Source organism: Erinaceus europaeus, chromosome 1, assembly GCF_950295315.1.
Source record: "Erinaceus europaeus chromosome 1, mEriEur2.1, whole genome shotgun sequence".
Lineage (NCBI taxonomy): Eukaryota > Metazoa > Chordata > Mammalia > Eulipotyphla > Erinaceidae > Erinaceus > Erinaceus europaeus.
In genome coordinates, this window is record NC_080162.1 from 175,435,043 (window position 1) to 175,456,319 (window position 21,277).

Genomic DNA, 21,277 nt, shown 5'->3' on the forward strand with positions numbered 1-21,277 from the left:
TTCTAAAATAATTTTCTCTTTGGGGCTGGGCAGTGGTACACTAGGATAAGCACACACAGTATAAAGTCAAGGACCCGCACAAGGATCCTGGTTCGAGCCCCCAGCTCCCCACCTGCAGGGATGTCGCTTCACAAGTGGTGAAGGTCTGCAAGTGTCTGTCTTTCTCTCTCCCTATTGTTCCCTCTTCTCTCAATTTCTCTTTATCCTATCCAAAAGGAAAAAAAAAGGCCCCAGAAGCAGTCGTTCATAGCACATGCACTGAGCCCTAGCAATAACTCTAGGGGCTGGGGGAGGAATTTTCTCTTTATCAGAAAATAAACCCCATTATGCAATATTAATGCAATTTAATGTAGCTAATCTGCTTTATTAGAATAAACCCCCTAGGTCATTTTAATCCCTAATGTCTAAGTGTCAACTGTCATATTTTAAATCTTTCCCTCTTTAAACTCCTGCCACCAGTTTCTTGTTTTGCTTTTGGCAACAATAACAACAACATTCACCCACCCAATAAGGACAATAAAGCTGTGGGCTGGGAAGTGGCAGACCTAGCAGTACACATACATTACCAAATCAAGGACTGGGGTTCAAGCCCCTAGCCACTAGCAGCAGAGAGGAAGCTCCAGGGACAATAAACAATGCTGCAGACGTCTCTTTCTCACTGTCTCCCCATTCCCTCTCAATTTCTCTCTGTCTCTATGAAAAAAAAAAAATGGCCACCAGGAATGGTGGGTTTATCATGCAGGTACCAAGCACCTGCAATAATCCTGGTGGCAGATAAATAAATCAAAACATGAATTTTAGTTATGATTTAGGCCCATCAATCTATAGGATGGATTGTACATGAATTACTTTTTAGAGGTATTATTATGACACTTTTCCTTCCCAGATAACTAAGAACCAGGTAACATAATTATCTGAAACTTATTAAATGACTACATTTTAATCTATTTAATATTCCCTGAAATTCTACACCCATAGTCATGACAGTATTAGTGTTGTATATTTAAATACAATTTCTCAGATAAAAAGATTATGAAAATTCTGCATTTCTCTGATCAACACTGACATTTTTGTAAGTGAAGATATTTCATTAGTTATTACCAATATTTTAGGCAGGAAAGGCGATTCAAAGGGTAGAGCACTGGGCTTGGATTATTACTATCTGAGAACAGTCATCATTATTAGTGATTTAATAATGATCCACAAGATTGTGGGATACGAAGTACAGTTCCACACAATTCCCGCCACCAGAGTTCTCTATCCCATCCCCTCCATTGGAAGCTTTCCTATTCTTTACCCCTCTGGGAGTATGATCCAAAGATCATTAATTATGGGGTGCAGAAGGTGGGAGATCTGGCTTCTGTAATTGCTTCTCCACTGGACATGGGTGTTGACAGGTCAATCTATATGACCCACATCCCTAGCCTGCTTAAACCAGTTTTTATAGATTGTGTCTCATCATCAGGTTTACTATAAATTAAGTTTGTTTTTTCTTGTACCCAGAGTTATTATTGGGAGCGCTGTGCCTGCATGAGTCCACCAGTCCAATGGCCATTTTTTAAAATTAATTTATTTTTATTTATAAAAAGAAAACATTGAAAAAAAACCATAGGATAAGAGGGGTACAACTCCACACAATTCCCACCACCAGAATTCTGAATCCCATCCCCTCCCCTGATAGCTTTCCTATTCTTTATCCCTCTGGGAGTATGGAACCAGAATCACTATGGGGTGTGGAAGGTGGAAGTTCTGGCTCTGTAATTGCTTCCCCACTGAACATGGGCATTGGCAGGTAGAAACATACTCCCAGCCTGTTTCTCTCTTTCCCTAGTGGGGTGGGGCTCTGGGGAAGTGGGGTTCCAGGACACATCAGTGGGGTTGTCTGCCCAGGGAAGTCTGGTTGGCATCATACTAGCATCTGGAGCCTGGTGGCTGAAAAGAGAGTTAACAGAAAGCCAAACAAATTGTTGACTAATCATGAACCTAAAGGCTGGAATAGTGCAGATGAAGAGTTGGGGGGGGGTCTCCATTTTGTAGGTTGCTAGTAAGCATATTTTAGTTATATTCTAAAGGGTCTGTGGCTATACTAGTTTTTTTTTTTCCCCCCGAGCCTGAAATCTGAAATGCAAGTGGATCCAAGTTATTGTCTGGGGAGATGATGCCATGGATGGAAAAAGGACCAGAAAGCTGGATCAGGGAAGAGAGTGGTTCCCAGATATGGGAAGGGTGTATAAATATTGTTGACTGTAACCCCATCGATTTGATGTGATCTAGGGCCCATATTCAGCTTATGAGCCTATGTGACCTTTGCATCCCTCTAGATCTGAGCTCACATTCTGTGGTCATGAGTAGGAACATTCCAAACTGCCCCAATATCAACCCATCTTCCTCAGGTGTAGCACAGAGTATGTTGTCCATCCTCCCTTCGGATGATGAAACATTCTCTACCACTGTTGATCCAAGTTGAGGGCAAAGTCCTATGGAGGTCCCACAAAGGAGTCTATTGTGTTGTTCCTGATAGAGATGACTGGTAAAAATGGAGAGAGAGATTTATTCGAGGTCTAGGGAATGGCCATTTCTCTTTCTTCTTCACTTTCTTTATTTCTTGTTAAATTTGATAGGACACAGAGAAACTGAGAGGGGAAAGGGAGACTGAGAAGAAGAAAGACATCTGCAGGGAGTCAGGAGGTAGCACAGCGGGTTAGGCGCACATGGCACAGAGAGCAAGGACCAGCATAAGGAACCCGGTTCAAGCCCCTGGCTCACCACCTGCAGGGGAGTCACTTCACAGGCGGTGAGTCTGCAGGTATTTATCTTTTTCTCCCCCTCTGTCTTCCTCTCCTCTCTCGATTTCTCTCTGTCCTATCAGGCAATGACATCAATAACAATGGTGGCTGTAATAATAAAACAAGGGCAACAAAAGGGAATAAATAAATATTAAAAAAAAAAAAAAAGAAAGACACCTGCAGAGCACTACAGGTGGGGAGTAGGGAATCAAACCTGGGTTCTTGCCCAATACTATATGCACTTAACTAGATGTGCCACCACCCAGCCCCTGTAAGTCAAATTTATTAATGCTTTAATTTTTATAAGAATTCAATCACTATGTTCTGCTCAGTTTACTATGTCTCTTAAGAATACTTCGGGAGGGGGAGGGCAGATGTTCCGCTTCACTGGGGATGGGGGGACAGACCTTTGGTGGTGGGAATGGTGTTAATATACAGTCCTATTAGCTTATAGTCTCATAAATCATAAAATTTAATTAATATGAGAGGGGGAAAATGGATGGAATGTCTCAAAATTTTTGATGCACAGAACACAGAGCTGAGTATATGCTCCTTCAATCTAAGCACTGAAGACTTCAAATTGATAATCAAATGAATTTTAACAGTGGGCTAAATTGTTAATACATTTCTAATAATGACTTGTTCTTTGCAATATTAAATCTCCTAAAACCTTAGACCAGGGAGAACAGAAGCAACTGGTGGTGCTACTTTATAAGATACAGGTATATGTAAATAGCATTAAAGGACATAAATTATGATGAGGTCATGTATGACAAGGCAAATCCTAACAATGGGATTTTCAAAGTTAACCCAATTGACAAATAATCTGGTTATAGCAATAACTATCTATCCACTTCTTAAATCCTTAGACAGCAGGAACCTTCCCCTTTCTTCATAAAGCCCATATTTCTCCCAGGCCTGGAACCTCTAGAGTGGGGCTCACTTTGCTGCATGCTTCTTTCAGTTCACACCAATTGACACTGTATCTGCTGATCCCAACCTAAGCAATACAACCAGTACCACTTCGGCTTGTTTCACTTTGGACTGTGTTCAGAGATGTCAGATGAGGAATGTCAACCCTCCAGCTTCATTACTCTGGTGAGACCTTTCCTAGCTCATAGGACTCCTTAATTCCATATCAGGTGGTACACTTATTAACAAAGCTTCAGAACCTAGATATAGATCAGAGCCCATGAGATTAAGGACATATGTACATGTATAAGTTATGGGAAAATATATACCATAAAGCAAAAGTGTACAATAGTTTGCAGTGAGTCAATAAATGCAGCAATCAAGTAGAAAGACCGAAAAAAGACACCTAAAGTACCTAATCAAATAGTTTCTACTTAGACCCAGATACCTTCCTCACCTACTTCCTATTTCACTTCTCTCAGTCACTCCAAAGCTAACCTAGTCAGACAAAGTAAGAACTACAAAAGTTGAATAAGGGCAAGAGACTGACATACTTAGTCTTTAGTTACTGTCAGGCCATCCCCATCATCCGGGGCCCTAGTCAGGAAGTCCTGGGATTCCCACACAGACATGATGGGCCCACACCTCTAACAGATCCCTCTCGCCACGGTCACAGATCATGTCCATCAGGAACAACATAGTAGACACCTTTCTGGGCCCCCACAGGACCTTGCCCTCAATGCAGATCAACAATGGTAGGGAACGTTCCATTCTCCAAATGGAGACTAGGTAACAGACTCTACCACTTGAGGAAGATAGATCCTGAAATTAGTGCAGACTGGAATGTTCCCAACTGTGACAATGGAATGTGAGCTCAGACCTATAGGAATGCAGAGGTTACATAGGCTCCTGTGTGGGATATGGGCCCCAGATCAAATGTGATTTGCAGTTAACAGTATTTATTTACTTTTCCCTTACTTGGGAGCTACTCTCTGCCCTGATCCAGCTTTCTAGTTCTTTTTCCAACTGACACCATCTCGCCAGCCAATACCTTTAAGCCCACCTGCACGTTAACTATCAGGCTCAGGCAAAAGTTAGTAAATTCATGGGCCGCTTGGAATATACCTAAAATAGACCTACTAGCTTTTTCCAAAATGGAGACCCCAAATCTTCATCTGCAACATTCTACCCTTCAGGTTCATGATTAGTCAACAATTTATTCTGCTTTATAGCTTAACTCTTTTTCAGCCACCAGTTTCCAGATGCCACCAGACAACCCCACCAATGTGTCCTAGAGCCCTACTTCCCCAGAGACCTGTCCCACTAGAGAAAGAGAGAGAGAAGCTGGGAGTATGGATGACTTGCCAACACCCATGTTCAGTGGGGAAGCAATTACAGAAGCCAGACCTTCTACAATCTGCATAATGACCCTGGGTCTATACTCCCAGAGGGATAAAGAATAGGAAAGCTTTCAAGGGAGTAGATGGGATACAGAGCTCTGGTGGTGGGAACTGTGTGGATTTGTACCCCTCTTATCCTAGTTTTGTCAATATTTCCATTTTATAAATAAAAACTTAAAAAAAGAATACTTTAGGGGCCAGGTGGTAGAGTCCTTAGTTAAGCGCATGCATTACAGTGCTCAAGAATACTTCAAATACCTGGATCGTAAGATGGAGGAGGAGGAGGAGGAAGTTTACCACCCTCTTTAAGTGCCTGATCAAGGCCTTTAGCTGCTCTTATGGTGGCAATAAATTCTTCATGTTTTCTTCTCCAATTGGATGGTTTCTTTGGTGGTTCAGGCTAGAAATTTAAAAAAAAGTCTCAAAATAAAGTGAAATAAATATGAGGAAGTACCCTTTCACTAAACCTGATGCTGAGTCATATACTACAAGAGATTTATTTCTGTCATGTACTTGACATACCCAGATATTCCTGTCATAGCATTTATTTTTTTAAAACAAGAATATCAACAAAAGGAGGGAGGAAGGGAATGGAAGAGAGAGAGGGAGAAGGAAAGGAAGAGGGAAAGAGAGAGGGAGAGAGAGAGGTAGAAGGAGAAGGAGAGGGAGAGGGAGAGAGAGGAAATACCAACAGTCAGCCAGGAGATAGCTTACCCAGTAGAGCACACACAATGGCCTGTGCTCAAGCCCCAAGTCGACACAGGGGAGTACCATGCAAAAGGGAAGCTTCACAAGTAATAGATAAAGAATTAACAAATGCCCAAGGAATGAAGTCAAATCTCCTAGAAGTCTCTTTCCCCTTATTAACTCATGTTAACCTCTAAACGGCCTTGATTATATTATTATTATTATTTATTATTATTATTCAGACAGAAACTGAGAAACACAGAAAGAGTGTAAGAGGCCACAGTACCAAAGTTTCCTTCAGTGAGGTGGGGGTTGGCCTTGACTCTAGGTCCAAACATGGCAAAGGAGCCCACTAACCAAGGGAACTGTTTCTCCAGCCTTATTTTATCACTTTAAAGCAAACACTACATATTTGGTTTTCCTACTTATCAGAAAGCAATCATGCTTGGCATACTATTTTGTGATCTTTTATCATGTGACAACTTGCCAAATATTTCCCCACAATAATAAATATTCTTTAGCCAAAAAAAAAGAAAGAAAAATATATATACAGACACACATACACACAAGGTACACATCGATTCTTTATAAATACCAGTAAAACAAGATTAATCAAGGAAAACACAAACTACCAAAGAACAGAACTGTACTTTTAATTACTCTATCATTAAAATGGATAAAGGAGAGATCCTGAATGTCTTTACTCTTGAATTTTATAGCAATTAAAGGAAGAAATAATACCAATCTTTCACAAACCCTTTTAAAAATAAGAGAGCAAATTTCTAACTAGTTTTATGCCAGCAAGAAAACACTAACAAAAAAAAACAACTATTCAAAGTTTTCATAATACAAATACAATCATTTTAAATACAATCTGATTTAAATGCTTGGGTGACTGATTCTTTGAAGTTTCTTTCTGGCTAAACACAACATTCATTTGCTCTAAAAATCATCTGTTAATAACTTTTGAAACTGTCACCTACCTTTTCCTTTATAAGATAATTTTATCAATATTGAATTAATGATATTTTTAATTACCACTAAATGAAGTAATTTTTTTTCTAATATAGTAATTACAAGAATTTTTAGGGAGAAGTTCAGGGTAACCTTCTAAGAAAAAAAAAAAAAACTAACAGCTCTCTTCTCTGATGTATCAGACCCAGATGCAAATAAAGCACCTTTTTGTGATTACCTAAGTCTACATCATCTGCTTCTTTAAAACAACCTGGGTCTAGGTGGTCTACTGCAATGTCCAATCACACTTTCCTCACCGTCTACACTAGTCATTTAAAAAGAAATAAATAAAATGCATCTCTCACCATGAGAAAGTATATTTTTATTCTCACTACTATTTTCAAAGAGTTTTTGGTGACTGGGTCTCTTTTAACTCTCTTTCCTCCTTTCACCCACGTTTTCATATTCAATTTCAGTCAACCTCATTTCAGTTCTTGACTATCCAAGTTCCTGCATCTCCTCCCACTCCTGCCTTAGCTGCAGTAAAGAATATTAAATAAACATCTGTTTCTTCCTTCCCTTTTTTTTTTTTTGAGGGGGTTAGTGTAGTCATTGACATATGAGTACAGTTTCACTATGTACTAGGACCCCGGGAGTTCTCTCCTCACCTTTCCATCCACTCCTTTCCCAGAGTATTTAGTTTTGATGCAATACACCAAGTCTAGTCCACATTTCACTTTGTGTTCTCACTCACTATCACTTACTATATTAAGTCTTTCTTATAAGTGAGATCATTTGGTATTTGTCCTTCTCCTTTTGGCTTATCTCACTTTACATAGTATCTTCATGTACTATCCAAGATCATGCAAAGGACATGACTTTTTTAAATGTTTAACAGCTGAGAAGTATTCCTATATATATATATATCACAGGTTTTTTTTAGCCACTCATTTGCCATTGGACATCTGGGTTGTTTCCAAGTTTGCTATTACAAATTGTACTGCTGTGAACATGGGTATACAGAGATCGCTTCTGATACGTGTATTTGCTTTCTTTGATTATATCCCAAGTAGGAGAATTTCTGAGACCCTTTACTTTTAAATAATCAACTTCAAGTTGAGGATATTTCTCATTTTAAGGGGTACATTTCCAAATTGGCACAACCCAGCAATTTCATGTAAATTCATGCAATTCCTCAAAAGTTGCTTCTCTGGATCTCTATTGTTTTGGATATCTCTTACCTATATCTTGTAACCTATAGATTAGGTCTGTCTTTACTTTCTCTAAAATTAGATTTTACACTTGCTTTGTTCCACTTTGCTTGTGATTTGATATCAAGAAATATCCTGTTAGAAGCAAAGATATTTAAAATTATACCACAGTCTTCATTTTTATTACTAAAATTACAAGGTACACATGACATACCCAAGGATTGTGTTAAAATATATATTCCAATTCAGTATATCTAGGTGAGATCCAAGAGTCTCCATTTCTAGCAAGCTGCTAAGTAGTGCTGATGTTACTAGTTTCTGGACCACTCTTTTAAGTAGCAAGATAACGTACTACTTAGTGTAAAACAATGGTTTTTATTTTGCTTTCTTTCTGCAGCAATGTTTTTTTTTTTAAATTTTTTAAAAATATTTATTTTATTTATTTATTCCCCTTTGTTGCCCTTGTTGTTTTATTGTTGTAGTTATTATTGTTGTTGTCGTTGTTGGATAGGACAGAGAGAAATGGAGAGAGGAGGGGAAGACAGAGAGGAGGAGAGAAAGATAGACACCTGCAGACCTGCTTCACCGCCTGTGAAGCGACTCCCCTGCAGGTGGGGAGCCGGGATTTGAACCAGGATCCTTATGCCGGTCCTTGTGCTTTGCGCCACCTGCGCTTAACCTGCTGCGCTACAGCCTGACTCCCTGCAGCAATGTTTTTAAAAACTTAACTTACTTAACTATTTACTTATTTATGAGTGAGAGAGAGAAGGTGCAAAGAAAGGGAGGAAGAAGTCTAGCACATACAACGTGGGAGCCTGAATTTCGGACCTCATGCATAAGAGCTCATTGTTTTATACACTGTACACCTTCTGGACTGCAGAAGATTAAGTTTTAAGTATAAAAATCACTTCTGTTAAAAAAAAAGGGGGGGTAGCTAACATTTATGAAATTGTTATGGATAACCTTATGGAAATGCTACACTAATTCCACAATATTGAGAAAAGCACTACCATCATCATTTTATAGCTAAACAGAAATAGAGAGAAAGTAGCTCACCCAACACAATATTGTGTAAGCAACAGCCAGTGTAAACTGAAGGCAGTGGGATTCTGAGACAGCTTTTTCTTTCTTTTTTTTTTCTAAATTATTTTTCAGTTTATGAATCTTCAAGGAAAGAATGATAAAGTTTGAATAAAACATATAAAGCAGTAGTTGAAGTTTTTTTCATGTTTGTATTGCTTTAATTAGCTTGGATAAACTAACCAACTCTTTGCAGATGGCTTAGCAGTAGGTATGAAAACTGACTCAAATAAATAAATAAATAAATAAATAAATAAATAATTTATTCAGACTTTATCATTCTTTCCTTGAATATTCATAAACTGAAAAATACAGATAGGCACCTCACTGTTCAACTATGAAATGATTTTATTTATTCCCCACACAGAACAGTTTTCCTGTAACACTAGGATTTAAGTCATTACCCTTGACAGCAGGAATTCCTATCCGAACTATCCAATCATGTGAGATTTCATTGAGTAGTCTAAATACTTCACTGAAATTATTCTTCCAAACTCTACCAGACAACATATTTAAGTCAACTATTTTTACCAGTGTGTCCAAGTGAAACTATCATGAAGGTTCCAAGAAAAATGAGCTGCAGCTCAGGGGGTGGTACAGTGGTAAAGCAATGAACTCTGAATCTTAAGGTTCCAAGTTAGATCACCAGCATTGTATGTGTCAGAGTCATTCTTTGTTTCTCTCTCTCCCTCCCTCTCTCTTTTATCAATACATCTTAGAGAGAGAGAGAGAATGTAACAATGAAAAGGCATGACTTATTTTTCTTCTTTTCTATGCAAACATACATCAAGACTTTCCTGATGACCCAAGATATAAAGACAACTAATCATATATGAAAACTTTTGCCCAGAAAGTGTAAGATCACAAACATTAACAATAAAAAGATAACCAATATCCATTATGCTATATGCCTGTTAATAATAGTTCCGCTTTGTAAGTAGATATAAAACTACTGGCAAGTGAGACTTAAATTTAAATTGTTCTATCTGAAACAATTAATAATGACTTTTCTAAAAAAAGATTTTTTAAATTACCTCCAACATATGGCTAAACAATTGGTTTTTTAATGATATAAAAAACAAAACAAAACAAAACTACTGTAAATACTTGGGAGTTTGAGACAGTAATTTGGTCTGTCCTATGTAAAATGTTTAATAAAGTAAATAGATTTCTGATCCTATTTAAAGTGAGACATCTGGTCATTCTTCACTCTTGTGCATAAGTACGTATGTAGTAGCATGATTCATACTGTTCAAATGGCAATATAATTACCCTGGGTTTAAGCGGTTTTACTGTTGGAATATCAGTTCCTTCAGCTCTTTGTCTGCTTGAATCAAAAGTCTTGCGTTTTTTAGTGGCAGTTTTCTGGCAAATGGGTCCATGTTTTTTCTGTTAAGATGAAGAAAAGCAAAGTATCATTTTCTATAGAAGAGAAACCTTGAAAGCTTCATTAAAGTTGAGAGCAGTTTAAAACTCTGCAAATAAATAAATATGGTATACCGAACAGTATATATAATCTATGTATAGTCTATATAATCCTTTCTCACAACAAAAAGTATAGATGAGTATTTTTTCCACAATTTTATTAGAAGTTAGCTAACATTTCCTTAGTTTTCATACTACTTGTAAAAATAATCTTGCCAAGTAAAAATTATCTGAGGTAAAAATAAAAAGTAGCTTTATTACTACTTGAAAAGTGGTATCAGAAGAAGAATATAAATACAGACTAAATTCATGTAATGACTATAAAAGTGTGGATAACCAAAGTCAATACAGTAGTAGTAGTAGCATGTTAACATGAAATAGGCCAAAGTGGTCAGATTTGTCACTTTGCTCTACAACTACCTTTTTCTTTTCAATCTGTCTCTTTTCTCTCTATAATCCTCCCTTTTGTTTCTTCTGGAATGCAAGTCTTTGATCTTTTTTTTTTTTTAACAAGGACTGTTCTTGAGTCATCTAATGCTGTATTCCTATAGGTTTCTCTCTCTCTCAACATGGTTATCAATTCATTCATACAATCATTTATTCATATTACATTACAGTTAAAGCTCTCTTAACTAACCTCCACTTAACCTACTGGGTAAATAATAATTTTCCTTCCCTCCCCCCAAAAAAAACATTTTTGCTGATGACATTAGTGCATCAAAATGCCCTACAGTATTTTATTGTGTAGGATGATAAACAATGATTGCACTGGAATTGCAAAATTTTATCTGGAGAAATAGGAAACCTCAGAATCGGTTAAGGTTTGGTATCAAGGGGAAACTCATCTTTTAAGTACATAGTTAGTTGCTAGTCATTAATTCAGTACATGTTTTCAGTTTTTATTTTGACAAATGAATATTGCAACTATAGCTACTAGAATGAAATCTTTTTTTTTTTTTCCTTCAGGGTTATCCTTGGGGCTCAGTGCTTGCACCAATGAAATCTTTTTTTTTTTTTTTCCTTCAGGGTTATCCTTGGGGCTCAGTGCTTGCACCATGAATCCACTGCTCCTGGAGGCCATTTTTTCCATTTTGTTGCCCTTGTTGTTGTTATTGTTGCCATTGTGGTTACTGTTGTAGGATACGACAGAGAAAAATCGAGAGAGGAGGGGAACACAGAGAGGGGGAGAGAAAGATAGACATCTGCAGATCTGTTTCACCACCCATGAAGCCACCCCGCCTCCATGTGGGGATCCAGGGGCTCTAACCGGGATCCTTATACCAGTCCTGGCGCGCCTCACCATGTGCACTTAACCGGCAGCTACCACACAGCCCTCATGAAATCTCTTAAGTATTGAAAAAGGGGTTGGTTAGCTAGCAGCTTTCTAGTAGAATCAGACATTATATATCTAATTCCATAAAATGAACTGTGTTGTCAAGTGGCTATATGCTGCTGGCTCTCACACTTTGACTATACAAATTACAGTTGTTGCAGATTATATGATTTATTCTAACATCAAATAACTAAATAAGGGCAACAAAAACACTTTTTCCTGTAAAAAAAAAAGAAGGCAACAAAAACTTTATCCTGTAAAAATAGTCACGTAAAGAAATAAACTGAATTAATGAATAAGTTTTTTAAAAAGTTAAAATTTTTTAAATTATTCCAAGTGTACAATCAGATGGACAAAGATCATTAATTTCTCATTTTACTTTGGAATTAAAAAAAAACAACAGAAGTAGTCAAGAGCATGCAAACTCTTTAACGAGCTGATCTATATCCAGAGAGAGTCTTTACAGTGTTGAGAGAGTTCACCCAGTGGAACTCACACTTTACCATAAACAAAGACCCGAGTCTGACCCACCATATGGGAGCAAGCACCATGCAAAGCAAGTAATGCTGTGATCTCTCCATCTCTCTGTCTTTCACCCTCTATGTAACAGAGTCCACTGGCATTGGGGAACAGCAGTAACAGTGGAATAGTATAAGCAAGAAGCCCCAACAAAACCCCTAAGAGCAGCAAAGAAAAAAAACCTTCATTGATAAAAGTGTCTTTATTATATACCAAAATAACACTCAAGTGTATTTACTTTACATAAAACATATAAAATAACTAGGCTTCTTTATTCTCTAGCTGGCCGTTCTTAACTAAAATCAGTTAAAGGTGCTTCTATTTGTTAGTATAAGAAGCATGTAAACATAATTAAAGAATATATATTTTAGGTGTACTTTTAACTGGAAAAATGGAGGGGTATTTCAAATATACTTGGTCACTGAGAGACCAGTATAATGAACTCCCATTTACTCATCAGCTATCTTTTTACAAATAGCAACATTTTAGCAAATTTGTTATACCGACTCCAGTTTTTTTTTCTTGATTTACTTTAAATCCCAAATCTCATAGCATTCTATAGTTTTAAATTATTATTGTGCATTTCTACAAGGTTTTTGTAGATATAAGAGGGACAATTTTAACCCTTAACTGAGGAACAATCAAACTCTGAAAGAGACACTCTTTCAGACTGGCAGACAGAACTTAACACTCCTGACTACACAACATGACCAAGTGTGTTTATTCCACAGAGGTAACTTTCATGAAACGTGTTTCTCAGGTATTAAACAAATTCCACTCTAGGAAGCATCAAAGAAAAAAAAAATACTCACTAATGCCACTGGGAAGAATGTTCTTCCACAAATCTTGCAAGGTAACAATTCTCCAACTTGGACACTTCCATTTTCTAAAACAGAATAGAATTCAGTCAATAAATCCTAATGGTGAAGCTTCACATCTTATTGTTTTATCTCAGTTTTATATAAAAGTCAGTTCTTACTAAAAAAAAAAACTTTTTCATTAAAAATAACATTATCAATTAAAGTACATTAAAGTAAATTTAAATTAAATTTATATTTAGTGGTCAAGGGGCTAGGTGGTGGTGCACCTGGCTGTATGCACACATTACAGTCTGCAATGTACTGGGTTCAAGTCCCCAGTTCCCTACCTGCCAGGGAGAGCTTTTTAAGTGATGAAGCAGTGCTTCAGGTTTCCTGGTGTCTATCTGTCTGTCTGTCTGTCCATTTCTCTCCCCCTTCCTCCCATCCTCCTTCTTTCTAGATTTCTGTCTATCAAAAAGAAAATTAGTGATCAAAAAATCCATGCTGAACACATGCCAACTAATCTTACTGGCAACAGACATTTTTTAAAGTACTTTAAGCAAACCAATTTGTCATATTCCCTTAACTTCTAATAAGAATATATATATATTAATTATACTCCCTTAAATTTTCATCTTAAGTTTATACTGTATATCATCATATTTCAAAGCATTATCAAACTGCATTACATGAGCTGAGGTGGTGGGACACCTGGTTCAGTGCATGTTAACAAGTGCAAGGATCTGTATTCAAGCTATGGATCCTCACCTGCAGGGGAAAGGTTCACAAGCAATGAAACATTGATGATTTTCCCCTCTTATATTGATTAGCAATAAATGATATAAATCATGGTGAGGTCTTGTATGGTACAGTGAATCCTAACCATAGGATTATCAAAGTAAACCAAATTTCCAAATAACTTAGTTATAACAGTAACTATTGCCTTCTTAAACTCTAAAGACAGCAGGAATCTCCCCATTCTCTATAAAAACTCCTATTTCTACCAGTCCTGGAATCTCTGGGATGTGGTTAGTTTTCCTCAATGCTTCCCTTGATCCATATCATGTGATACTGCATCTGCTGATCTCAACTAAATCAAAGCAACCAGTACCACCTCAACATGTTTCACTTTGGAGTGCATTCAGAGACGCCAGGCATGGGACAGCAACCCTTCAGCTCTATTACTCTGCGGAGACATTTCTTGGCTCATGGGAGTCCTCAATTCCATTTTGGGTGGCATACTTCCTAACAAAGCTGCAGAGCCTCGATGTAGACGAGGGCCCATGACATAGGGCAAATGTGCACATGTACCCATAAGTCAGGGGAAAATATAGACCTTGATATAAAAGCGCACAATAGTCCACAGTGACTCAAGAAGTACAACAAGCAAGTAGAAAGACCCAAAAAGACACCATAAAGTACTTAATCAAATAGTTTCTACTTAGACTGAGATGTCCTCCTCACCTACTTCCTTTTTTTAAAGTGTATTTTCTTTTTTAAAATTTTTTATTATCTTTATTTATTTGATAGAGACGGTCAGAAATCAAGACAAAAGGAAAGACAGAGGGGAGACAGAAAGAGAGACACCTGCAGACCCACTTCACCACTTGTGAAGCTTTCCCCCTACAGGTGGGAGTGGGTACTTGAACCCGGGACCTTGTGCATTCTACATCCTATTTCACTTCCCTTAATCACTCTAAGACTAACATTGTCAGATAAAGTAAGGACTACAAAAACTGGGTAAGGGCAAGAGACTGGCACACTTTAATGATGGCCCTCTTGGTCACTACCAAGCCAGCCCACCATCCAGGGCCTTAGTCAGGGAATCTTGGGATTCCCACATAGATATGATGGGCCTAGACCTCTAACAGATCCTTCTCTCCACCATCACTGGTTATCTCCAACAGGAACAGCATCATGGGCCCTCTTGTGGCCCTCTACAGAGCCTTGCCCTCAATGTGGAACAACAATGGTAGGGACTGGCCCACTCTCTGAAGGGAGGCTGGGTCAACGAGCTCTGTCACTGGAGGACGGGTCCCAAAATGAGTGCAGCCTGGAATGTTCCTAGCTGTAACCACGGAATGTGAGCTCAGACCTACAGGGATGAAGAGGTTACACAGGCTCTTGTGCTAGGGGCCTCAGATCATCAGATCTATGGGGTCTATAGTTAACAGTATTTTTATACTTTTCCCATTTTTTGAGTTACTCTCCTCCCTGATCCACGTTTCTAGTCCTATATCCAACTCTGACACCATCTCCCCAGACAATACCTTTAGCTGGCCTGCATGTTAGCTATCAGGCTCAGGCAAAAATTAATAAAGTCATGGATCCCTTGGAATATACCTAAAATAGATTTCCTAGCTTTTTCCAAGATGGAGACCCCCAAATCTCATCTGTTATATTATTACCTTTAGGTTCCTGGTTACTTAACTATTTTTCTGCTTCATATTTTAATATCTTAATTTTTTTTAATAACTTAAATCTTTATATCTTAATATTTTTAGTCATCAAGTTGCAGTTGTTACCATGATGCCAACCTGACTTCCCTGGACAGACCTCACCACTGTATCCTGGAACCCCACCTCCACAGAGCCCTACCCCACTAGGGAAAGATAGAAATGGGCTGGGAGTATGGATCGACCTATCAACGCCCATGTCCGGCAGAGAAGCAATTACAGAAACTAGACCTTCCAACTTTTGCACCCTGTAATAATCCTGTCATCCATGCTCCCAGAAAGATAAAGAATAGGAAAGCTTCCAGTGGAGGGTGGGTGTGGGAGGCTGAATTCTAGTGGTGGGGATTGTATCCCTCTTATCCTAAAGTCTTATTGATCATTATTAAATCAATAAAAAAAATATATTGCTGCTACAGGTGTCTCTCCCCTTCTCTCTTCTCCTTCCTTCTCAATCTCTCTGTTTCTATCCAAAAATAAAATAAATTTTAAAACAGTTTTAAAAAAAAGCAACATTAGTGACTGGTTAAGTGACTTCCTAAGGTCTAGAATAAAAAGGATTTTGTTCTGTTTAACATTAGACAACAGGGAATACAGTGTTATAAGGGGGAGGTCACCTAGTTAATACAAAAATCTATTACACAAATTAGTCATTATATTACACAGATAATATTTCACTATAATTTATTGGATTATCAAGTTCTTATTGGCATACATTGTTAAATGAGGGAGAGCTCAAATTTTATTCACATCAACATCTATCAGGAGTTATGTACCTACTAACAATAAATATTAGTATTGCTATGATTTTAAAAAAATGACTTCTGCATTCTGTGAAGCCCTCATTACTGAATCAAAAATATTTTTCTCCTATTTAAAATGTCAATCCACATACCTGTAATTCTCTAAACCTGCTTATTTATCAGATTTTTATGCTAAATATTTAATAGTTGCTAAAAAATATAATATGAAAAGTAAACAGAAAAATGTGTTATAAGTAACATAAAGACATGGAAAAATACAATTATCATTCCATATAGCTTAGTTTAAGACATTTAGTGATTTCACAGAAAACTAGTGAAGTAAACGAAAAGTAGACACGAATGAAAATATAATCAGGTAGTGACAGAAGAATTATTTTACTCTCTCCTACCACTTTACTGACCTATTTTAGAGGTAAATAGTGATTCCTTGCCATCTCAGATGGTGGCAATTCAAGCAATACTATAAAAGTAAGCAAAAAAATATAATAGGAGATGATTTCAAAGGAATGAATACTGCAGTAGAGAGTAAATACTGTTAGTCAAACCAATGGACAGAACCAAATATATGGATAATGCTAAAATTCTAGGACAGAATCAATTAATAAAGTACTTGAATATTATAGGGGCTTCAAAAAACCAATCTCTTCTTTCAAGATCTATCTTATGCACAGTGTTGATTCCTATTTGGGTTGCTGTACTTAGGACTTTCAAATTTGCAAGATAATAAAGCTTGAAAAGATTCCATAATACTACACAGATAATTTAAACAACATGCTGTTAGCTAAAAATAGCTAAGAGATTCTAAAATGTATGTATTTAAGAAAAACAAGACCAGGTGGTGGCACACCTGGTTGAGCAAACATTACAATGTACAAAGACTCAGGCTCAAATCCCAAGACCCCACCAGCAGAGAGAAAGTTTCACAAGTGGTGAAGCAGTGCTGCAGCTGTCTCTGTCTCTGTCTCTCTCTATATATATATATATCTCCCTTCCTCTCTATTTCTGGCTATCTCTACCCAATAAATAAATAAAGATAATTAAAAAAAATAGGACAGACCCTTCTAAAGAAAAACATCTCTGGCCTCTTGATAGCATATCTATTTCCTCACCAATGACAACAAATCCACTGCTCATCTGAATTTAACCCTTAAACTCAACAAGCCTCTTTCTTAAAGAGCATGTTTTATACCATTTTCTTCCTATTATCTTAAATAAAGCTCCAGTCTCACTAAACAATTTAAGATCCCTTACTAACCAGACTTTGGCCTTTTAACTTGGAAGTTACTTCTATATCTGAGTGATTTGAATTTTCTTGACAACATAATTCCTAATTGTACTCTCCTTTCTAGCTAGTCTGACCCTGACTAGTCATCTCACTGCTTTCATCAGTCACCATCAAATCTCTGGATTCATGGTCAACTGTTTGGAAAATGCTCTATTTAACAAATGAGGTTCCTTCTTCATTTCTCTCTCTCCCTACCCTCCCTCCCTCCCTCTTCCTTTCTCTTTTCTGATTCACCACTTTCAGTGGCTTTTTTTTTTTCTTTTTCTGAGAGAAGTAGAGAGTGAGAGAGTGAAATACTTGCAGTATTGCATCGCTATGTGTGAAGCTTTCCCTGCAGGTAGGGAACAGCAGGGATTTGAACCCAGGTTCTCAAATATAATATCGTGTGTATTCTACTGGGTGTGCCACCTCCTGGTCCTACGTTACCTTTTTGAAAATTAATTTATTAATATGAGAGAGAAAAAGAGAGAGAGAGAGAACACAGAAGAACATCATTTCTGGTACACATAATGCCAATGATCAAATTCAGGACCCCATATTCTTAAATTTAATACTCCAGCGACTGTCTCACCTCCCAGGCCACAACAAAAGGGTTTTCAAGGAATTTCCTCAGTTTTCAAAAAGAAACTTTACAGCAGTATGTTTTTTCCCAACCCTTCCTGTTCCTAAAAGACATTCTGGGCCAATGTCCTGAGTAGCACATTTTTTCAAACAGATTTACATGTGCTGCCCAGCTCTCATTCAATCTCTAGGTAAGCTGCATGCAAATTTTACAAGGAATAACCACACTAAGATAGATGCAATGACTGTACCTGTGAAACAAACTGTTTTGTAATCCAATGGTAGGTCAAGTTTAAAAACCTTTAAAAGAATTTTTTAACGATTTAAAAATAAGTAAAATAGACCCCCTGGTACAAGTATTTACTGAATAAGAGCTGACCTAAGGCACAGAAAACACTGACAAGAAACAACAAGACCATGATCTTAAGAAGTTTCTACATCCAAATACATTAAAAGAAGAAAAGAAAGAAAGCATACAGTAAAAGAAGGAAAGAGAAAAATATATAATCAGATGGTAATAAGCACAATGTAGATAGATACACAGAGCAGAGCAGAGAGGGATCAACATAATGCTATTTATAAGTGTGTTTGGCAAGTAGGTAGGATCCCAGAAAACTTTAAAAAGGAGACCTTAAAAAGTAGCAATTGTTATATGGAAAACTGAGAAATGTTGCACATGTACAAACTACTGTATTTTACTATAAACCATTAATCCCCCCAATAAAGAAAAAAAAGTAGCAATGGTAGCTGGGGCAAAGGTGACCTTAAGAAAGAGTACTGAAGGCTGGGGAAATGGCTTAGCTGGGCTTACATTCAATTCCCAGAGCTGCATATATCAGAGTAGTGTTTTGGTTTCTTCCTCTCATTCAAAAAAATTTATCTCATATGAAATAAATGCATCTTTAAGAAAAAGAGATAATTTGGTCACCATTAGTCAAAATGGCAAAGCTCTCTTGAATTTTCAGATTTTGTTACAGCATGAATTATTCCTTATCAAGTCTTTCTACGTCTTCCCTCCTTTTCAGTTTTATTTCTTAGTGAGGGTATATTAGTTTGTAACATAAGGGTTTTAGGGGCAGACAATTTTAATTCAACCTTTAAAGTGCATTCTCTATTGACTTCTGTTAATATTTCTCTCCTTAACCTTTTTTTCTAATTTCACGAGCTAAGTAGAGTCTGATGTGGCTAGAAGGCAGACCTCCAGGAATATCAGATCTTACAAGTTTTTTTTTTTCTGGCACATACCCACTACTCAATAAATACACAAATAAATCATTTCTCTCTGATACCCTATTCATGGTGTCTTTGCTCATTTTGCTAAATGTAGCTTTCAGTAGTGAATGCATACATTTGCTGTCACATATGTCAGTGACAACTAAACTAAAAATTCCAGATAGCAACTTCCAAGTACCTCTGAGAGTTGCCTAATAGATACACCAAGAACTATACAAACACCTTCCTAAAGTCAAATTCATTGCTTCATTATCCAAACTTAAACTTGCCATTGGTTAGACATTAATATCTTCTGATTCATAGGAAACTGCTTTCTTTGCTTACTTCCCTCTCTTACGTTCGCCAGTCATATATTTTCTTTTTAGAAATCTCTCCTAAATATTTTTTAATTCCTGCTAGATTTACCTCATCTCAAGTCCTCATTACATGTTTCCAGACTATTCATCTCTTTATAAGTCTACTTTTAATTCCATCTAAACCTAGAAGAGGTGAAAAAAAACCACTAAATCAAGACTATTGCACCTTTCAATTCTAGAGGTTCACTTTTCACTCATCAGAAGGCTTACGCACAATATGAAAAAAAAAAAAAAAAAGAATCTTTAAACTGTTGCTGGCAATGCTGGAAGGGCGTTTTCCTTTGTTTTAGGCAAATGCTACATTACACAGGCTAAAAATGGATGAAGAGAGAACAGAGAAAAAGTAGAACTGGGAACAAAGCAAAATCTGGAGTCACGACAAAAACTAAAGGAATCAATCACCACCTCTTAAGAATTGTGGAATAAAAAAAAAAAGAATTGTGGAATAAAACATTCAATCCTTCTGTGTCTCTATTGTCTTGGCTCTAAAACTGGTCAGTGACACTTCCTTGGAAGATGCTCGCTCCCTTCTTTCAGATAGAGGATGCCAGGGAAAATGGAAAAAACAGTTTACCTATGGAAAATGGCCAAGGAATGTGTCAGAAGCTTGCTGTTGGAGACACACCCCAGATCCCCAGCAGAGAAGGGCGGTAGGAAGGCCAGGGGCTGGAATGGAAGACTCCACTTTGCAAGGGGAATACAATCCGGTCGGAGTCTGTGATTACCAAAAGGACACGCAGGAGTGAAGCAAGATCGGGACAAGATACCAAGGTGCTTTGCGGCTGAATCAGGCTCCCAGCGGGGAGCCGCGGGGTGAACACCGGCCCAGCGGGGGCGGGGGGCGGGGGTCGGGGGGCGGGGGGCGGGGGGAGTGTCACAGCTCCGCCGATCGGGGGGCGGGGGGCGGTGGGCGGCGGGCTCCAGGCTTCAGGCTCCGGGCACACTCCGCCGCTCTGGACCTGCCCTCTTTCCGAGGAGCCGGGGCTCAGGGGTCCCCAGCTGCAACGGGCGGGTCTGCTCTTAGACGCCCGATCCGTATCCCTTCAGCTCCTCACCTTCCAGTCCCTCCATTGCGCCACCGCCTCCTGGATCCGGGAGCCTCGACTAGGAGCAGCGCGACGGCCGCCACCGCCCAGCTCTGCCTCTAGCAACCCGGCCGCACCTCCCACCCGCTAACATCCGGGGCTCCCATAGGCCCGGCGCTGGAGGGGCGGGGTCTCTGGGGGCGGGGCCTGGAGTGGGGGGTGGGGAGGAGTTCCTCCAGCGGTAGCTGCACCGCAGATCTTTTGGCTGAGGGTTTTCCTGGTTTCTTGCTAGTAAGACTAACTGCTTACAAAGGCATTAGGCCTCCCGAGATGTCCTTTGCACCACTTTGCTCACCCCTCTGCCCTCCTGAGCACCTCAAGAAATCCTCGCTATCAGTGGCCTGTAGCTTCCATGTTACTCTCCCAGCTGACAAGCAAGCCAAAAGCATCCTCATACAACATTGGTATGCTTCACACATTCAGATTTCAATTC

The 21,277-nt window shown here is 38.3% G+C and overlaps 1 protein-coding gene across 2 annotated transcripts in view; it reads right to left on the reverse strand.

Annotated features, from left to right (window-relative positions):
* Nucleotides 1-20,921, reverse strand: part of ZC2HC1A (zinc finger C2HC-type containing 1A) — a 39,796-nt gene extending 18,875 nt beyond the window's left edge. For both annotated transcript variants that reach the window (XM_016192027.2, XM_060199842.1), the window contains exons 1-4: nucleotides 20,815-20,921; nucleotides 13,120-13,193; nucleotides 10,303-10,419; nucleotides 5,357-5,498 (exon numbers count right to left, since the gene is read on the reverse strand). In XM_016192027.2, the coding sequence (XP_016047513.1) occupies nucleotides 5,357-5,498; nucleotides 10,303-10,419; nucleotides 13,120-13,193; nucleotides 20,815-20,830 (349 nt within the window). In that variant the 5' untranslated portion in view covers nucleotides 20,831-20,921. The remainder of the gene's footprint in view (nucleotides 1-5,356; nucleotides 5,499-10,302; nucleotides 10,420-13,119; nucleotides 13,194-20,814) is intronic.
* Between the last annotated feature and the right edge of the window lie 356 nt (nucleotides 20,922-21,277).